Source organism: Ictidomys tridecemlineatus, chromosome 12 (genome assembly GCF_052094955.1).
Source record: "Ictidomys tridecemlineatus isolate mIctTri1 chromosome 12, mIctTri1.hap1, whole genome shotgun sequence".
In the NCBI taxonomy this organism is placed as follows: Eukaryota; Metazoa; Chordata; class Mammalia; order Rodentia; family Sciuridae; genus Ictidomys; species Ictidomys tridecemlineatus.
Window position 1 is genome coordinate 119512244 of NC_135488.1, and position 20984 is coordinate 119533227.

The 20984-nt window shown below is 53.4% G+C and overlaps 1 protein-coding gene across 21 annotated transcripts in view; it reads left to right on the forward strand.

Moving 5' to 3' along the window:
* Window positions 1-20984, forward strand: part of Myt1l (myelin transcription factor 1 like) — a 338827-nt gene that overhangs the window by 279897 nt on the left and 37946 nt on the right. For 11 of the 21 annotated variants that reach the window (XR_013429313.1, XM_078029763.1, XM_078029762.1 and 8 more), the window contains 3 exons: window positions 1335-1456; window positions 1803-1865; window positions 2293-2361. Coding sequence is in view for 19 of the 21 variants with exons in the window: in XM_078029763.1 (XP_077885889.1) it covers window positions 1335-1456; window positions 1803-1865; window positions 2293-2361 (254 nt within the window). In the remaining 2 variants the exon portion in view is untranslated. Of the gene's footprint in view, window positions 1-1334; window positions 1457-1802; window positions 1866-2292; window positions 2362-3481; window positions 5005-7380; window positions 9438-20984 lie in introns of those variants that run through there. The other 10 variants (XR_013429314.1, XM_078029766.1, XM_078029752.1 and 7 more) reach the window with 5 other exon arrangements.

A 20984-nucleotide genomic window follows, 5' to 3' on the forward strand; every position in this document is an offset into this window, starting at 1 on the left:
CTCCCTGACCTGGAAGAGATGGTGGCTTACCAGTTTGGGGGAAACAAACTGTTGACTCTTACATTGTATTTCTGACAAGTGTGCTTTGCTACAAGTTCCTCTGGGGAAGGGCACAGGCAGCACTAGTTCCTTGTCAAAGCAGCAGCTCAGGTTTCTCTGCTAGGAGAGGCTGGCAATGAGCAGTGAGTGTGCGAAGCAGCCGATGGCTGCCGGCATGCTCTCTGAAGCGAAGGACAGGGCTCCTCTCCAAGACCACAACCTCAGACGAGTGTGCCTGGCCTTGAATGCACAATCACCCAGCCTTGTTAGGACCATATGACACCCTTGTCAAGAACATATTGTTGAAGGAATTTGAATTTTCAAATTCAGGTTATTAAAGTGGATATAATGTCCCTTGGGCTAAAAGAGGAAGGAAGGATTCTTTTTCTTTATTGGATTTTTTCATCCATATTTAGACTCTCCTTTATTTCCTACAAAATGAACCCCCACCAAGCAATTGTGTCTTACAGAAACAAGGTGGTGGGAAAAGAAATATTAGCTCCATGAAGGAATTGACAGGGAAGCCACATGCCCATAAGTCTATTGTGTTTATTCCTCAAATTGATTTAAGTATCTAGACATTGTGAAAAAAATCAAATCTGGGTGGCAAGCTAAATTCCAAAAAATTGTTGTACTCTCCTGCAATGTTAAATCATTACTATCAAAAATACATTGTATTTGAATCCCCAAATTTATTATAACTAGAATTAAGCTCCCATACACAGGGACAAAAACTCTCATCTTGTAGGTCCTATGAGGAACAGAGCTGTGCAGTGTGAATTGAGGGCACCAACTGCCGGCGCTGCCACCTATAGGGATTCATAGGTTACTGCAAGTGGACGCAACTAAACACAGGTACTCAGAAAATGCTGCCCAAGGGCAGTTTAAGATCACATTCCACAGTTGTCTTCCATCGACTGAGACTTCAAGGCACATATATTAAAACACTCGCCAGTGACGTAGGGCTGAGTAGCAGTGCAGTGTCAGTGGTGGGCAGCAGGCATCCCCTGGGTACTGGATGAGAGAGACCCCCAGCTGCCACACTGGCTGTGAGTCCTGCTGCAGTTTGGCCAGCAGGAGACTGAGTAAGGGCTCTGACCCCTGGCAGTTTACCATGGACTTTGAAATTTGGAGCAGCGGTACACCGGGGAGTCTGCTTTCTCAGAAGGAGCCTTGCCAGGGAACAGAGCGTTGGGTTATGAATCGTGGGAGAAGAGGTGGGGAAGCAGAGCCGGAGCCCAGCGGGCGTGGGCCCTTCTCGGCTTGCACTGAAGCTGTCTGTGTTCTGTCTACAGCCAGAAGACCTGGACCCATTCCAGGAGGCTCTGGAAGAAAGAAGGTACCCTGGGGAGGTGACCATCCCGAGCCCCAAGCCCAAGTACCCCCAGTGCAAGGAGAGCAAAAAGGACCTAATAACGTAAGCATGACGCGAGGTGAAGGTCGACTCTCCTCGGTCCTCCCTTCCTTTGGCTTATTCCTAAAGACCGGTCTGCACCCGCCTTGCCGTTTGAGCATGCGCGTTCGCGGCACCGGCTCTCCAGCTGCCAGTCAGTAGGCGAGAGGCTGACCTGTGCCTGCGGGGTCTCAATGATGCTCTGTCGTTCGGAAGCGTCATCTCCTTTGATCCTGTGCACTTCCCAGCTGTCCTTCAGGGTGCTTAACCCCCTTGCAGACATTGCAGCTAAACTGGAAACAATGAAACTCTTTGGAAGTTTTCTAAACGTACTTACTGTTCTGGCTGTTCTGTTTTTGTTTGGTGGCAGATGTCCAACTCCGGGGTGTGATGGGAGTGGTCATGTGACTGGCAATTACGCCTCACACAGAAGGTGTGGCTTCATTCTCTCATGGTGGATTCTGTCTTCAATTTATTGTTTTCAGCTTACCTCAACAATGCTGTCAAGTACCAACGTTGATTCTGTGTGACCCCTAAGTGCTCTATGTTGACCTTCAAAAGCATGCCGACTGACGTGTTGTATAATGTCTTTTAATCCCAAATGCCAAAATTCGCAAAATTCTTCTCAAACGTTTAAACCTAAAAGCACAACTTTTAAAAAAAATGCTTATTAACAGAAATGTTTTATTAAATTTACATTTCTACATATTCAGAATTAATGATACAAAAAATTCAATATACAGCACTTGCCCCATTGCTCTTCTGCATTGAACTTTTTAATTTCGACTGTATGTTGTGTTTGTTCGGGCGATTCCACTGCCTAGAGGCTCACTCACCTGCCCCCCTGGCCTGTCTTACAGTCTGTCCGGCTGCCCACTGGCTGACAAAAGCATTCGAAGTATGCTGGCCACCAGTTCACAAGAACTCAAGTAAGCTTTAATGAAAACAATTCTCTTTTAAAAACCTATTCATTCAGTAGTTCACAAAAAAATGATGTGTCATTTGAAAAGAAAATGCTTTGAAGGAGCCACCGGTGCGTACCAGTGCCATATTTAGTGCCCAGGATGGGGCTTCGGGCTCAGCACATTTCTGGAAGATCCCTCCGCCATGTTCCCTTATATGCATCTCTAGTTCTTTCACATCACATCCTTCCTATCTAGAGTTGTCTGAAGCACGGGTCTTATCTTCAGGTATGCATGCATCTGCAAGGAAAATTTTACAGAGGTACTCAAACTTTTAGAAGTGATTATAGTTTAAAAAAGAAAAGTTAAGGACTGGGGCTATAGCTCAGTGGCAGAGTGCTTGCCTCACTCGTGGAAGGTACTGGGTTCAATCCTCAGCACCACACAAAAATAAAATAAAGGCATTGTGTCCACATACAACTAAAAAAAAAAGAAAAGTTAAGCTTTTAAACTCAGAAATTCATATAATTACTCAAAGTATGCATACTTCAGTAGCCCAAAGGAGAAGTCTGCCGTACTAGTTCCATAAGACACGGGTACTGTTGTGAGTTAGTACTGCTCAAGATGATGCTGCATGAATCTGTGCAGTCGTGCTGTCACACTGCATAGGCACACACACTGTCCAGCAGTCCTGCCTCCCCGTCCCCTAAGCCTGTGACTTTCAAGCATGAATCTGGCAAAACTGCAAGCACCAGCATCTGCAGCAGCCATGGAGGCTTTCCTTCTCCGAGTCTCCCCAGGGCAGGTTCCGGGCCCAGACGGGACATGGGAGGAGCAGGGGTGAGTCCTGAGGGTGTGTGAGACCGCCAGGCCTCTTGTGAGGTGGTCCTTGGTGCTTGTGAGAACAGACGGGACAGTCCACACGTGACGAGAGCCAGGCGCCCAGGCACTTGTGTGTCCCCTTCGGTACCCCACCTCAGGACAGGGTTCTTGCTTTCCCTTCTGTTTGGAAAGGCTGTGCCCACGCCAGGAAAAGGCTGTTTTCCCGTGTCCATCCTCCCAGCAGTCCTTCCCCTGCCCTCACTGTGGCCACAGACCAGGCTCCACAGAGCGCAGGCGTCATTTCACACCCTGTCGTTTCTTGCAGGATCCCTGTCCAAGGCCCTAGTGCCATAGACCACCTGCTCATGTTCAGTGACTTCCTGAACTAGCCCTTGCGCCTCACGCCTCTCGGAGCTCTCTTCATGGACTGTGACCCCTGGAGGGCTTCCTCTTACCTTGCAGTCCATAGCCTGGTCCAGAGCAGTGCCTGGTGGACACTTAGCCGTAGCACCTCAAAGCGGACAGCCTTAGCAGGAGCCATTCACCACACCCTGACCAGGCCTCTCCTGTCCCGGCGGGGACCACACTTTCCTGGTGGCCCACAGGGACTCTCTGCACTTGGACCCTGGCCTTCACGTCAGAAGGTGGCAACAGTCCTTTGCATTTCTTGATGAGGAGTACTTTGCAAAACTTGGGCAGATCTCCATTTCCGACAGGCCAGCTGTCGACCAGAAAGCAGCCTGGGTGCTGCTGCCTCTGTTCTTCTGACTGCCCCTGCTCAGCCCCGAGCCCAGAGCCGTCTCTGACCAGGCACTGGCATTGGCTTCTCTCCCTTAGTGCTGGGCTTGGAAGCTGATCCTCATCCCAAATTCCGGGCAGACCCCTGCTTCTGCAGTCCCCACCTTCCCTCTTCTCCCCGCCCCCCACTGGGGAGGTATGGTGGTGGTTCTCGCTCTCGCGTCCTCCAGAGCAGCACAGGCCCGGCAACACCTTCTTGCTGCCTGGGGAGACACATGCAGTTCCAAACCTGCCTTTGCAAATAAGCTCCCCTTTGCTTGATCCTTGCTAGGAAATCTAAACTCAAATTATTTTCTGAAATGATCTATTTCTATTAATGGATCTTCAAAACTAAGAATTTCCATTCAGTGCCTTCTGTAAGGAGTTCATGCTTGAGTGGCCCATTTTCACATGCTGATGTCTTTTCAAACTGAGGAAACTGTGGATCAAAATATGATCTTTGCCTTTGACATTTTAGCCAGTGAGCTCATCTCTTTGTGTGCGGAGTCAGAAAGCTTGGCTGGGGCTTTCCTGAGCAGAGGAGCATGGACCAACCCTAGATGTATGACCATTTCCTGGAGAGTGATTCACACCCAAGCCCTTTCCCATGAACCTCTCTTCATACGCATGTTTTAAAGATCGATCAGTTCCTACAGCAGCCTCCCACCTGAGCAGACTGGCAGAGTCCCTACTCAGTGTACAAGGCAGCCTGTAGTGGTCCGTGGAGACCTGTAGGCAGCGGGCCCCGTTCCCTCAAGAAGTCCACTCTTTGCATCAGATGACACGTGAAGTTTTCTGGGAGTTTTCCTCTTGTCATTTCCATCACTGAATTTTTTTAGCTGGCCATTAACAGGACACTCTTTACTGCACAAGATGCATCTCACCAGGTGTACCCCAGGTCTTGCACCCTCAAAGCTCTTTGACTTCCTGAGTTAACACTGTGCTTAGTTCTTATCTGTAGCAACGATGTGCAATAGTTTAATAAGAAATCAATAATTTCGTGTCTGATTGTGTACGGTATGTAAACTGAAAACATATTAAAATGTAATGTGTGCATGAATCTTATTCAAACACCAGAACACTACTTTCTCTGTCCCTCATACCACTGATATAGAGCCGTTCAGTTGTGGGGAATGAGGAGGGATGCAGGGGAAACCACAGGTGCTCAGAGGCAGGGTCCAGGACAGCTCTACACACCTTCCCCCAACCCGCCTCCCAGGGCCATGGGAGGAGTCCCTGGCTGTGACGCTGAGGCCACAAGTCAAAAAACAACAAAACTGTGCAAATTAAAGTGGATTTTTGGCAAGAACTCTGCTTTATATGGCTCCAAAGGGTAGTTTCTTCTCTTCAAGTTTCTTTCTCTAAGACTTCCTAAAAGAAGCCCCAGGAAAGCACTTGCAAATCCCCCCCGGGCTGGCCGCTGCTCTTTCTAGGGACCATGCCTCCCAACAGAAATCCCTTTCCTACTCCAGACCTGTGTGCAGTACAGACACCAGGAAGTAGGTGTTTCAGCATCTCCAGGACAATTTAGGCAAAGTCCAAGTTGATTTCAGGCAGTGGCCATGAGTTCTTCAAATAGGGCTCCCAACCAGATTCCACTGACAACTTGTCTCCCAAATTCAGATACTCGTCCTCACCCAGGCTTCAGCTCACAGATGAGTGCCTGGTTAGCACGAGGCCTGGTGGGAAGAGGGACTTGAGGCTGCAGCGGGTCTTGGCCTCTCCATCTGCCCCTGACTTACTCGTCACAGGCATGGGGGTCCTGCCGCTGTCTCACTGCTCACAGCTCTAGAGTCTCTGGCCGTGACGGGGGGCTGAGGCTTAGGCAAACAGCAAGTTTAGCCACACATGACATGACCCTACTTTTGTAGCCTGGTTATAGTTATTTTAAAATAAAGTGTAGATCAAAGAATTAAAATCTTGAACTTGGGTCAAAACCTAAAGGCTATTTATTTCTGGGCTGTCCTTGGGCTTGTGTGTTGGGCTGTAAACCTCAGGCAGGTGCAGGGTTGTCATTTGCAGGGCTCTGCCAGAGGACACGCGTCCCGCAGCACCAGATTCGGAGAGCAGAAGTTCCTGCACACTGGGCCTCCTGGGGAGCAGTCCTCATTTGTCAACTTCTGCCTCCTCCATTTACCACAGTGAACCTGTAGGACTTTGTGAGCTTTTGCTGCTGTCCACTCGGGCCTGGTTTCAACAGATAGCCGAATTTCCTTCTTGAGTGTTGGCCTCTGAGTAAGCTCAGCTCATGATGACCGTTGTGAGATCCCGGCCTCTCCATAGAGCAGGGGTGTCTTGCACTTTGAAGTTACCCCAGGACCCTCGATTCAGTTAGATGTCCCCTAGTTCAGCAGCACTCTCCCCCAAGCCCTGGCGCTGCACGGCCCCTCTGTAGGAGCACACATCTTGGTGAGATGGGGTGTCCCAGGAAGGTCTCTGGCACCAGGTGAGCCCTTCCCTGGCCCTGAGATTTTGCCTCCTGCCCCGAGCCACCCCTAGAACAGAGAAACCTGTTGGAAAGACATACTTTACGTGTCTCCGGGGCCTGGCAGTTGGCACAGTCAACCCAGCTTCCACACACGTCATGGGATCTGTAAGCCAAGGTGGCAGGGGGCTCAGGTCCACTTTACAGAGGAGGGGACTGAGGCCTGGAGTGGCCTCTCAGTCCAGAGGCAGCAATGGAGTTGGAGCCATATGTCACGCTCCCCTGAGTCACATCTATGTGTTGGGCCCCCCGAGAGGCTGTGTGCAGCTATGGCTGACGGCACGCCTACACAAGCTTGCTCTTGAGTGGATTTCTTATAACCCACGCAGGGCTGTCAGGAAATCACTGGGCCAGCCAGCAGCTGCCGGGCTTCCAGGGACCCCTCGCGCACCCACCATGGGAAGCCCTGTTCTCAGCCCCTCTCACGAGCAGCTAAATGCATTTTGTTCTTGGTCCAGCAAGTGCTTAGTTCCTCCATTTCTATTTCGATGTCTATAAAAGGTTTTATAAGGCTTGCACAAGAGCAAATTCAAAACTACCAAATATAATTGTAGATAGGCTCATGTTTTACCACAAGTAAGGCCAGCTCCAGCTCAACGTGTGGGCAGGCACGATATGGTAGATTCCAAAATAAGAATGTCTGGGGTTTGCGTCGATCACGGGCATGCACACGGAGCACACAGACCCGTGACTGGAAAAAGGAGGATCTCATGAGTGGTGGCTCACTGGTTCCCACAAGGTGGGAAGCAGATGACCTCTGGCTCCTCTCCGTCCCTCATGAGTTCCTGCCCCTCAGCGAGCACACCACGGTATGAACCCCAGGTGGGGACAGCCTGGACCCTGCGGGACATGCCTCCTTGGAACGTTGGCTGGTCCAGCAGGATCCCTGCCCCGAGTCCCCTCCAGAGCCACAGGTGAGAGGCTGGCCCATCCTCACCACCGTTAACTCATCACATTTGCAGGCGCACAGAGACCAGCCCAAGCCAGCAACAGAAGGTGCGCACTGCAAAAACCTCTGCAGAGGCCTCGCAGCACTTGGGACCCGGGCTTCTGTGCAGAGCACCCTAAGGCTCCCAGTGTGGAAGTCGGACTGAGTAATGAGGGGCGGCAGGAGGCAGGCCACCACAGGCTCCTTACAGAGAGAGCCCTCTGGCAGAGCCAACGCACAGCCCGAGGAGCACGGCCTTGTCTACCCCTGGAGTGGCCGTGGGGACACTGGGGGGTCCGTACTGGAAGGCTCTTCCGGTCCTGTGCCCCGTGGACACATCAGCCACTGAGGCAGGAAGCCGGAGTGCCCGGGGCGTTCCCAAGGACGGCGCCATCTTCCACTGTCTGCTGAAATCCAGGACCGTCGGTCCACTCAAACCCGAGCCTCTAACTCCGAAGACTCCACACGAGTCTGTGGTCACAAAAGGGAGAGGCCACTGCGCACTCCCACCCCTGGGCGCCTGTGGCCACCGCGAGTGACGTCCTCACCTGTGCCCATGCGTGGGCCTCACCGCCGCGTCTCTGGTGGCCTTGGTCGGCCGCCTCCTGACCGGCATGTGTTCTTCCCGTAGCTACACCCACGTCCAGAGCTCTTCGTCCCCAGCCAGTGCGCTCCTTGTGCTCCCCCTGCTCCTCCAGGGTGAGGACCAGCAGGTGGGCCCCCAAGTGCTGACTTCCACGTGGAAACACAGAGTGTGAGCGCACCTGCAGAGGCACCCGGCCGGGCAAACATGGAGTCAGTACCCGAGACCAGGCCATGCCTGCCCTCCGAAGCTCATGGCACACATTCAGGAGACAGGGAAACACACATCCGACCTCCAGGAGGTGCACCGGACACAACTGGGGTCAGGCCAGGGAGGCACTCGGCCATCTGGACTGAATCTAGGAGTGGCCAGTGCTGGCCTAGCAGTGAGCGGAAGTGCAAAGAGGGTCACAGTGGGCAGAGCGCCTCATGGACACAGCAGGTTCCACTGCCACAAATGGCTCAGTCACCCTGGGCAGAGGACACAGCCACAGAGGACCACAAGGGTGTGACTCATGGAGGGCTGGTGAGCCCAGCAGATACTGTTCTGGGATTCAGCGGAAGCAGCAGGCCACCAGCAGAGCCAGGGCGTGGACTGTGGAGAGAGGGGGGGAGGACAGGCGCCCTGCGGCGGAGGAGGAGGGTGTGGACCTAGGGAAGGCCGGGGAGCAGACCCAGGGCTGGCCCTGCTCTCTGCCACCCAGGAGGGAAGGCGAACCTGCCTGGGGAGAGACACAGAAGGTCCTCCAGCAAGACCAGCTCCGTGGCCACAGAGCCGTGGGGGCCATGTCAGCAAGAGTGGCCTCTCCTGGAAAGGCAGGGGGCGACTCCCTCAGGACCCTGGTTTTCAAAACAGGATGCACTGGACCTACGGTGAGAGGACACGCCCAGCACCTTCTCTGCTGGACTCACTGGTGGCCTGCCGCCACCAGGTCTGCCTCTGGCAGGTAGAAAGCAAAATTCCCAGGTTTGTGTTGATATTCCATCACCCAGTTTCACAAAAAATACAAAATGTGATGAATGCGAACAGCTTCTCCAGTCACGTACAATGAGGGGTCCCCTAGGAGGCTCCCCAAGGACCTGCCACGCCCAGAGCCCCACGTCAGTACCCTCACTGTCCGCACTCAGGCCTGCCTCCCCTCTTCCTTGTCTGGACGCATCTTAAACCACGAGAGCACTGTTCTGCCTGTGTGCGCCTGGTGGGGGACAGGATACTGAGACCAAACTGGGAATGACCCAAACAGAGAACAGGCTACAAGCCACGTCTCCTGTGACATGAGTCTTGGCATTTCGTCCTCTCCCTTTGAAATCACGAAACCTGAAATACAGGCATCAAGAAGCCCTTAAGGATATTGCCTACTTTCAGAACATAAGAAATTGTCATTGACTCAAATATAAAATAATCCTCTTACAGAAACCATCTGAAATTATTCTTTGAACAAATCAACTTCTTAACTTCTGGATTACTTTCTTTGTAAAATATACACAGCACACCAGCAAGACGGAGAATTTACATGTCTTACAATTTTATGCACTGCAGTTTAAAGTTATTTTAAATATGTATGCATATTTTCAAATCATAAATTTTGAATTCATCTTATAAATTCTCTCTCTCTCTCTCTCTCTCTCTCTCTCTCTCACACACACACACACACACACACACCTTTGTTGTAAACCTAGAATTCAAACCAGACATGTTTCCTTTCACAAACATTTAACTGATCTCTGAGCTGTCTCCGTGGCTCACATCTGGCTGGGTTTGGCCTCTCCTGGTTACTGGAAATGGCCCCATCTCCATCCCATCCTTGCACACTGGGGGAGTCTGAAGAGGCAGCCCTGGGACATGGTGGGCTGTAGGTCTGTGCCCAACACCAGGTCCTGGGTAGAGGAGGAGAGAGACCAAGTGGGAAGGCCAGCTGGGAACACCAAGCTACATTGGCCTTTTGCTGTAGAGTCAAGGTTTTAATGCTTTGCTAACTTATAGTACCCTAGAGCAAAATGAATGAAGTTGGAAATAAAATAGATGTTCCCTTTGGGAAATTATTGACAAGGCTTTTGGAGGGCTTCTTTTCCCCGGCAATTTCGGGAGAGAATCACTCTCTTCCAGTTCTTTCTTGATTGGAAGGACTGGATGAGATTAGGCTGCTTCTGCAAAGGAGAGCTGGGGAAGCGCCTCCCCACTGCTGCAGATCTGACCCTGGTGCACTCCGCCTGTTCATGGACTCACTCCTCCACGGCCCATGATCTCCAGGCAGTGGCAATCCAAGGAGAGGGGCAAATCCTCAGTCCTGCTCTTCTGCATTCTTACAGAAAGAGCTTTGTCCCTGACACCACTGAAGTCCGTCCATTTTTTTGACACTCATCTGGGTCCTCTGTGGCTTGTTGTCTCTATTTGGAGTTGGGAGGTGAGACATCTGGTCTCCCTGAAAGGAAAGCAGAGAACACCCTAACAGCTGAAGCTCTGGGCCTCTTGTTCTCCTGGCTCCTCCTAAGCCAGACCACGCCACAGACACATCCTGACAGCCAGGGCAGAAGGCTCAGGGCTGCGACACGAGTCTCCAAAAAGACTGACCCACGCTGTCCATTTGCCCTGAGCTGCCCAGGCGCCACGGCCACTGTGCCTGAGGACTTGAACTCCTGGTTGTATGGAATTTGTCCTGATTGAAATTTAAATGCTGCATATATCGAGAGGATGCACAGATTGGGCAATGCCAAAGAGGGCCATCGACTTGGTTGACATCCATCTTTCACGTCCATAACCACATTCTAGAACGTGGAGGAAAGTCAGCTCCTGCACTGAGCAGTCTTCCTTTGGCATCTTGGTCCTCTGTGACGTTGTGAGCTAGGAGGCCACTGACGGCGTTGTGAGCTAGGAGGCCACTGACGGACAGATGCATGCTCTTTTTGGATGCACAGTTCTCTCATCACGTGACCAGTGTAGATGGACCAAAGCTGAGTGTGACTGAGACCCAGTGCTGCTGCTGTTGGAGCGTCTGCTTGCTGTGGCATGGGAAGGGCAGGGAGGCTGACATTGATGTTTATTTTTAAAACACATTCTACTTCATTACATCCAGGCAGGTGCAGGAATTCAGCCTTGGAAGGGTAGGCGTGGCCGGAGTTCCAGAGGATTTAACTGGCAGCCACATCCGCAGCCATGAGGACTCTCCCCACACAACCCACCTGCAGAGAAACGCTCCAGGCAGGCTGCAGGGCCTCCCCGACCCACTCTCCTGGTGTCCACATTGTGACAATGGCTTGAGCGTGCATTGTTTACAATTTAGGATACAAACCAGTGACCTTTCTTAGCTTGTTCTCAATCTTGTGGCCAGGAGGGGCAACTCAGGTTGGCCAGCCTGCTCAGACACTCCCCTGGAGCCTTCAGGGCTGTGCCCACCGGCTCCGGGGCTGCCGCTTGTACTTGGTACTTACTCTCTATTTTTCTTTATAAGGCCCAATACTGAAGGCACTGTATTCTGATCATGCTGTTTACTTTGATGGGGATAAAGAATACACACCACACATGAGATCACCCAATACCAGCACAAATATCCCTCAGTTCAGAGGAAACAAGCAGACTATTAATCAAGCAGGAATATTTATAAATGACTTCTTGGGCACAGAATAAATTCAAAAACTTGAAAAAACAGAGAAACGAGAATTACATATATCCCCACCACTCCATGGGTATGTTAATGTTTTGATTAATCATGAAGCTATCTGTCATCTGAAAGCCTTTCTTCTGGCTTAGTGTGCAGATAATCTCATAATATTTCTGGGGCACAATGTTTCTGTAGTTTCCATCACAACAAATCAGCCCCCTGGGCCGTGTTTTAAGGCAGGAGTCCCCAGGGAGGCTCCTTCGGCTAGGTCCAGCTGTGACACTGTGCCTCTCCAGGGCTAGACTCTCACGGTCAGATCAAGCTGCGTCTGCGTGGGTCCCGTGCGCCAGCCCCAGAGTTAAAAGCCTCAGCCACAGTGCAGCAGCCAGGTCTGCTTCCTCCAGGCTCCTGACATCTGGGGAAACAGCAGGCGTCTGATCCCTGTGTCCTTGTAGCCCACCTGCAAGGGAGGGGCCCGGAGAAAGTTCTAGAATGCGCAGCAGGGTGCTGGCTGGAGGTCCGGATCGGACTTGGGGCTCTGTCGGGATGAGCTTTCAGCCAGGTGTAGTTTACAGGTCTCTTTGGTGGCAGTGTCACTGCAGGGAGGGGGCAGGGGCAGAGTTCCCCGTGAGGGGGCAATGCCGGCTGCAACTGTCCCCCTGACCCTGCAGGGCCTCGCTGCCAGGTGGCTCTCAGAGGCTCAGTGGGCGGCAGGCTGTGAGCATGGGCCAGGAAGGACACCCAGACTGACCCTCCTGGTCCTCTACTCTGGACAGAAGGAAGCACGGGTCCTCTGGGGCTTTCTGCTTCCATGCTGGTGGGAAGGTCCAGAAAAGCTGGCCACTGTGGAAGTGAAGGTCATTCCACTCCAGTGCCTCGCATCCCAGAGGGCAGGGTTCCTCCTCCACACTGCTCAATATGCCCTGAAACAAGGCGTGGAGCCTCGGTGCCGACCACACAGCCAGCCTCACACCTCTGTGTGGACACAGAACTGCATTGCAGTCAAAGCTGTGCATCTGACTGGCTCAGGTAGCAGTGCCATGGGTTATTTACAAACAATTTAAATGCTGCTGCTCACCAACACCTCGACAAGGAGTCAGGACAGGGCATGCAGGGGGCAAACACCCTGTACAGTGACGTGGTGAGGCCGGCTGCCATGGAGACCCAGCACACACAGACAGAGGCTTAGGCATCATACTTGCAGGTCCAGAGAGAACTGAAACCCGTGTCTTGGAGGGGAGATCTCTTCCTGTCCACCCCCACCCCCACTCACCACTTGAGGAGTCACCCAGCCTAATGAGGCAACTGTGGACACTACGAGGGGCAGGGAGAGGAGGAAGCACGGGCCTCTCGTGAAGGTTTCACCTTTGGCAGGAGGGACATCCCCAGTCCTGGACACATAGGAACAGTGCAAGGACTCAAACATATTCCTTAATCCTTACAATGACCCCTTCAGATGCACCACGCACCTCCTGGTCCACAGTGACATGGTGCCCTCCTGCTTGGTGCCCAGCAATGCAGGCATAGGCATTGAAATGACCCTTCTGGACCCCTTTGTCATTCAAGCTCCCAGCTAGAGCTTAGCCAGACCTGGCCAGCCTATGCCAGACCAGTGAGCACACCATTCCAGCCAGCAGCTCAGTGCTGTACCGCCCTGAACAGGACACTGCATCTCCCACTTGCACGTCCCAGGGGACTTGGCTTCTTCCTGTGGTGACCCTGTGCCATCTTGCTCTTCAGTTGTCTGGTGGCCTATGTCATGTGCCAGGACTTCAGTGCCTAAATGTCTGCCATCTCTAAAGCACGATGCAAATTGCAGCAAATGGCAAATCCAAGTCACCGACTAAAATAGTTAACGCAGAAGAGAAAACACTTATTTGCACCACAGAAACGTGAGAAACCCAAGTCCTCTGGGTGGAACAGCTCAGGGGAGCTGATGGGGCGGTGCACAGCCCCACGGTGCCCTTCGGGATCTGAGTTTTCCCCTTGGCTTCTTGAGCACCAAGATCCTCCTTGTGAAGACAAGAGTGCACAATTTTCCAGAAGTTTCACAAGAGCTTGAGAATCTTATTGTCCTGGGTGGAAATGGGCTATAATGAGGAGTGAGCTTTATAAAGTCACCTTAAAGGGCAGACAGCCTGGGTGGTGGCCACAGTGGCGTGTTAGTGGGAGCCAGGTGCAATACCACAGGGAGATGACCACCCTGCAGCATGTGCAGAGACAGCCCCACCTCCTGGCCACGTGCAGTTCTTACCCCCTGAACCAGGGGCCCTCCAGCTACTGAGCAGACATGGAAGAAGTCAGATTTCCTGGGCTACTGGACCTAAGTCAGGGTGGAAGCTGTGTCCCTGCCCATCAGCAAGGCCTAGCTGCCCCTCACTTGCCCTGCACGTGGGTGGCCAAGTCCTCGGTGTGTCTTCATGGCAAGCAGAGGAGTGCTGGGCACACAGCCGAGGGCTGGCCAGTGCAGCAGAGTCTGAGTGTGAAGACGTGTTCCCCTTCATGCTGCTCAGACGCCACCAGGGAGGAGTCCTGAGCCCTGCTGAGCACAACGCCACCCATGGCCTGTGTTTGCCACCAGCTAGGCCTTTTCTCCTGTCACTTTCCAGATTTAAAACTGGTTTGGGGAGAATCTGAATTCTGCCTGTTTCTAAGACCTGCGTTGTTCGTAGACAGAACTGACATGAGTGTCTGGTTATGTTGAATGGCACCTGCCCCCACTCCAGCCAGAAGGCTTCACCCAGAGGCCTCTCTCTGCAAGTCCTTGCTCCTGGTTTAGCATCCTGTCACCTCTGCTCTTCCCATAGGACAGGTGCCTTCCTCCCGTCCCTCACCGTCCCTGGCCACACCTTGCCACACTCATGAGGCTGAGCTTAGTGGGAAGCTAGGAGCTCTCTGTTGCTGAGTCCTCAGGCCCAGAGCTTCACGTGAGCACTGCCCTCAGGGCACGCTGTGACAGCGGCCAAGTGATGGAGACGGGAGGCGGGAAGCCACCTCGGATCAGCAAGCTGTCCTTGAGTCTGCAGGGAAGTCCATCTGTCAGTGCTTTCTGGGTCTGGGAAATGGCTCCGGTTACCAGAGGTGCCTGGGTTGTACAGTTTACCGTAAGTGTGACTTAACCATTGGAGACTGCAGACATGCAGTTTGGACAGGCTGGGACCTAGTTGTTCAGGTTACAGTTGTAACTCAGGAAAGCAGTTGTAAACATTCTGAACCGCTGGTCACTGGAAAAAGCTCAGAACTCGAGGTTCACCGCTTCATACCAGAGCCTCACTATTTGCTTTCCTCCTTCCGGGACTCATCGCAATGGGAAAGGGTAGAAGTCCAGGGTCCAGCGTTTCAGTATTCGCCTCTTTCAGGACCACTGGGGTTGGGAGGGGGTGAAGGTTTGCTCTGGATGGAGATGCTGGGGACGAGCCCGGGAAGTGACGGAGGTTTGCTTTTCCCTTCGGGGCCCTTTGTTAGTTTGGCTGATTTCCCTCCCTCCTCCCAAGCCACACTGTCCCTCCGTCTTTCTTGGGGAGCTGTCTTGTAGGAATATTATTTTCCATGACTCTTCAGCTGACCCTCCTGGTGGCCCTTGTCCACCTGCTGGGCATCACATTTTGTCGGTGAGCCAGCTTGCTTTATATTAAACATGCAGCGTTTTTCTGCTTGGTTGTCCTGATGCCGGCAGGGCCCAGTCCTGGGGGCCAGGGCTCTGTCAGAGCTCACGGGAGGGCATGCTCCGCAGCCTAAGGACCTGGACGCTTTGCCAGGACAGTTTGCCCAGAGCCCAGAATGGCACTTGACCTCACCGGACACTGCATGGACATTCATGGATCATTGAATCACAACTTCTAGTCACTCCTGACCTACAACAGAGGGTGGGGAGAGTCTTCACATATCACAGTGCCATGGGCCCAGCCGAGCTGGGATTCCACCACATCTCGCCCTCAGAATCAGCTGACAGTGGAGAGGGCCTCTCCCAGAGGCAGCTCTCTACCTCTCTGGATGCTTCTCTGCTCTTGAGATGATGACCAGAATTTTCACCACGGAAAATGCCCATCTCTAGTGCTGAACTCCCCAGGGGTATACGGAATGAGTGTTGAGGCTAAAAGGAAATAGTCTAATTTTTGCTTTTATTTCAAGTACTTGTAGCTATTATTTATTTATTTTTCTGCAAATGGGGTCAGTGTGTTCAAATTGCGTTACTGAAGAGCCCTTGGGTGCATGGAGAGAACTTGGGCTCTCAGCTTGGGCCATGAGCAGCAAGGCACAGGGTGCACGCCTGCCCGCTGGGCCCAGTACTTCATGGCTTCCCTGGCCCTCTGGAAAGGCCAAGGCAGGAGCCCCGAACACAGGTCACACACAGACACAGAGCCCGACCTCCCGAGGTCAGCCCTGGCTTGGCCACCCTGCAGTCCTGGTGAGGTGCCCCGCCTTTCCTGCCTCCCCTCTTGCAGCAGGGACAGTGTGGGCGCCTTCTCGCATGTGAGTCGTGTTTGTAAAGTGCTCCCAATCGTGCCGAGGTCCAGAAGAGCTGAACAGTGCCTTTGTTCAATGAGCCATTGAGACCAGAGACGATGCAGAGAGGCCAGGCCAAAGGAGCTCTGAGGCTGCTGGGGTGGAGGCGCCGGTGTCAGGAAGAAAAGAATCTAAATTTAACCCAATTCTAACAACAAATGAAATAGAACCTTTTGTCTTTGAAGCTCCCAAAACCAAGATCAAAATATTTCAAAGATAAAAGAATTCCATTTTCCTAATGTGTTTTCCTCACTCTTGTCTAACATGGTATAATTTTAAAACACTTACATCGGACTTGCAAACAAGGTCTAAAATCATCCAGTAAAAACGCCCCTCCGCCCGTCAGCTTCCCCCGTCCGTCCGTCCACACTTGGATTCCCCTCTCCTCTCCCTCTGAATCCCGATGTGTTTTCACAAATGGCAGGTTTGGGTCATCTTCTTTCTGTCATGTCCTTATTTTTCAAATGATCTTGAATCCATGCTTCATCTCTGGCCTTTCTGAATGACAGTGCCTCATGGTAGATCCTGCTGCCACAGAGGTGTCTGTGCCTCGTGTGCCCTGGGGTCAGGGCCTGCTCCTCTGGATTCCCCGGGGGCTGCCAACCCTCTCTCTTGGTGTCCTTTACCAGCTTCCAAGCCAGGCAGGCTCTGGTGACTTGGGCTGCTTGTTGTAAAGCTTCCCACAGGGTGCCCTGCACGTCAGGTTCCGGGTGGCTTCTGGAAGTGACATCTCGACTGAGGTCAGAGGTCAGTGCCAATTCCTCCTGACTGAGTCTCTCAGCCATGACCTGTGATGCAGCTCCAGGTGCTTTTGATGTTGACATCTCACCTCAGAAGCATTGACGCGGTGCAGACCAGAGTGCTCGGGTGCATGACGGGCGCGTCTCACACTTGCCGGCCCGTCGGTCCTCTGACCCACACACCAACACGTTCAGCACGTTCCTGCTCCTGCTCTTGCTTCCCACCAGCCCAGGAGGCTGAAGACAGAGGGACTCAGGCAGGATGTGGCCTTTTGGGTAGCTAGCGGGGTTTTCTCCTGCCTGGGACGGAGGGGGGCCACACAGAACCTGAACTCCTCCCTCTTCCTCGCCAATTATGTGGGTTTCAGCAGATCAGTTAGATGAACTGCAGTTCTCTTACCTAGAAAAAGCAGCAAAAATATCTGCCCCCAGCTTCACACTTCCTTGTGGGAACAAAATCAGGCCTCATCTGACTCACACTCTGGGAAATGTGCTTGCAGCTCTGGAAGCAGGAAGGGCTCTGGGCCTGACAAGCAGTGGAGTGGAGACCCAGCCTGTAGCTGCAGGCTCTGCTACCTGAGCAGAGGCTGAGGGTGCAGTCGAGAACACCAGTGTGCCTGGGTGTAGGGGTGCACACCTGTCATCCCAGAGGCTTAGGAGGCTGAGGCAGGAGGATCGTGAGCTCAAAGTCAGCCTCAGCAACTTAGGGAGGCCCTAAGCAACTTAGTGATACCCTGTCTCAAAATAAAAAGGGCTGGGTATGTGGCTCAGTGGTTGAGTGCCCCAGGGTCAATCCCTGGTAACCACCTCCCCCAAAAGAAAAAAGAATACGAGGGTGCCTCTTTGACCAAAAATTAGCCAAAGTGGAGGAAACATGGGTGAGGCAGAGAGGCTGGGGAGGGAGAACCAGAACCTGGAGCTCTGGCCAGACGGGGTCCCACAGGCAGAACTCTCCCAGAGAACTTAACACGGCAAGTGTCAGTCAGAGCTGCCTTTCACGAGCCGAGCTTCCTCCTGTCCTCCACCACTGGAGGGGAGCAGATACTGAGCAGCTTTTCTGACGCGCAGAGGTCTCTGACAGTCACTTAAATAAAAATGAAGTCTGCCTTTCCCATTCCCCTAGTGCAGAAGGACTCAGAGCTCGGTTGGGCCTGCCGGGGCTGGTCTTGTCTGCACCGGAGGCAGAGTGGTGCCTTCCACAGGAGAACAGTGCCTCCCTGCTCCCTTCCACAAGGAGTCTTAGGTGGATGCAGAGGGGAAGAGTGAGGGACCCCAGCTTAGCGCCTCCTCTCACCTCAGCCTTCGGTGCGCGTGGCCCTGGTGAGGCTTCCTGTCCCTGGGGAGCTGCTCCCATCAGGGCAGCTCAAATGTGAGCTTCCTGAGGCCCAGGGGAACGGAGAGGGGTCCAGGCAGGAGGCTTGCAGAACAGCCCCTGGCAGCAAGCAGGCCACAGGACCGCTCCTCCCACCAGCACGGCCTGCCGGAGCCTGCCGTGGCCCCCGGGACCCCGCAGCTCGGCTGTGTTTCTGCCACAGTGGCCAATCTTCCTGCACACCAAGCCACCTCCATGAGTGGCCTCAGTGTGAAGGCCACCGTGGGAGACCGCTGCGGGGAGTGGAAGGCAGCAGCTCTAGCCACGCCTCCTCAGCCCTGGAGGGCAGTGGCCGAGGCGCCTCAGCCCTGCAGGTGTATGGCCCCCACCAGGAGGCGAAGTCTGCCTATTTCTAAAGCACTTTACATTTGAAGAGCTCGAGGAGGCAGACACCAGCTCCTGTTCAGTCGAGGCTGCTCGCTGTCTGGGTAGCTTCTGCTGGTTCCTGGACTTGGTGAACAGTCTTCTCCACTCTAAGCCTGGAGTGGGAGCAGTTACATCTCCCAAGTCTAAGACAAGGACTAATAATGAGTTAGCATCTCGTCGCCAGGTGCTGCACCCAGCCAGCTGCAGGTGGCCACTGTCCAAAACAGACCAGGGTCAAAGAGAAAGGAGGGTGGGTTCCAAATGCCACCACACACCAGAAAACACTCCCCTTAAGAGAAAGCTCTCATCTTCCCTGAGCTGGGAATGAAGGAAGGGACGTAGCCATGTTCTGTGGTGGAAACCACACACATGTCTCATACAATATGCACACAAGTAGACACCCCACACAGGTGTACAAACACAACCTACAAACATGCACACATCCGCACATAGCCATGTGCATGCACGCACATAGCATGTACAATGCACCCCCACGTGCCTGCACAGACCTCACATATACCCACATAGCACACACTTGTACACATACACAGCACACACCTACACACATACACACCCAAGCAGGTGCACACATACATACGCATTCTATTGCACATGCACACAGAGAACACATGTGCAGCATGTGAGCGCACACACGTGTACATCCAGGCCCAAAAGGGCAGCCCACAGAGCTCAGCTGGCTACTGAGGGGGCAGGGCTCCCACACCAGCCTCAGAAAACTGGGCACTCTTCCCTTTCCAGCAGGGTAAAGCCTCATCCCCTGGACCTGTTTCTGAGATGAAATATGCAAGGAAGTCCTGTGGTCCCTTCAGAGCACAAACCCCAGGGACATATGCTTCAAATCTGGTGAGGGTCCAGCGGCACACAGAGAATCTCAGCAAACACATTTTGGTCTGCTTTTTGGACACAAAGATGTAAGCTGAGCTCTGAAGGACTGTGACTTGGACTCTCCCTGGCGGCCCGGGCCACTCATGGTTCAGGCTGGCTTTATCTATTTTTTCCTGTACATTATAGAACCAGCCTGTCCCACAAAGATGACTGAAAGGAGAGGGAGCCAGGCAACACTGTCGCCATAGCAACCCTCTCCCTCTTCCCGCCTCACTTCCCAGCCTCAGGGCAGGTCCTAGATGGCTGCGGGGCACAGAGGGAAGGCCAGGTGCACAGCACCCCACCCCAAACCTTCAGCGAGCCTCCTCCCAGGAGGGCAGTGCCTTCCCTGCCCTCTGAGCAGCCAGGAGGGTCCCCTGGGTGGCCTGTATGCTGGCGGGACGAGGAGAGCAATCTGCAGGCTTCTCCCAGGGCCTCCCAGCCCACAGGTGGCCTCCGCCCTCCCTCCTTCCCCAGAGGGGCTCTTCCTTCTCCATAGTGATAGCAGCTGGGTCCTAAAGCACAACTATTTTCCTAAGAAACACATTTTTGCTATTAGACACCTGAAGTTTCTATCATCATTTTGAGACAGCCAGGTCTTTAAATAATTTTCTTAGAAATCAGAGCCAAGCCATGAAAGAGTCAGTGAAGAAAAGATGGATAGGTGAGCACTGCACCGCCCTGCACAGACCCACGGCATGCTCGGCACCTGGACTGCTTCCCACCCCGTATTCTTGGAGAGCAGCTGAGGCAGTGAAGCAGCCTGGTAGCCACCGTCCAGTCTACACAGCTGAGTTTATAAGCACATCCATATTTAATCACGCAGACCCTGCGGTGAGCAGGCGCTGCCGACAAAGGCCAGTGTGGATCAAGCCCTGCTCTCCAGCGGAGCCAGCGGGCCCCAGACCCCCACTGGGCCACAGACACGGTGGCCAAGCCACCCTCGGGCACCTGCCACTCACCGACTCTGACTTGCTGCTGCAAGAGCTTCCTCTCCTCGAGTGCATGACATCACCCTGCAGGCAGGGCACTGTGTCTTGGTGTGGCCATTAGCGGTCAAGGAAACCCTGCAGCTGCTGAGCTAGCCCCAGCCTAGATCTCGCCACAGGGGACTCTCAGGAACACCCAAGCAGGTCTCTGGGACATTGAGAGACAAGGCCTCCGTCCCTTGAGTGTGGTGTGTGGAGAGTGCCAGCTTTCCTCCACAGCTCTGCCACCTGCACAAAAGTCGGGACCCTCCATGCTCATCCCTACACCTGCATCCCACTCCTCGCCTTGGGCCGGACGCTCCGGTCACCGCGCCTGTTTAGTCTGAAACATGGAGGATGCACCATGAGCACGCAGCTGTCAGGACAAGGTGCCTCTGCAGCAGGTATTCACTGGCTCTTCTGATTTGTCCTTGGACACACCCACTTTCTTCTGCCCGGGAAATTGACCTGGGCTCTAGAACATCACCTAAGCCTAGGAGTGACAGTCGATGGCCTCCAGGAAAGAGAAGGCCTCTGTATCCAGCCCAGGCCTTTAGAAAGGCAACGAATGGCACAGCCAGAGCTGCATGGTCCTGGCAAGAGCCCCCGTGTGCCGTGGC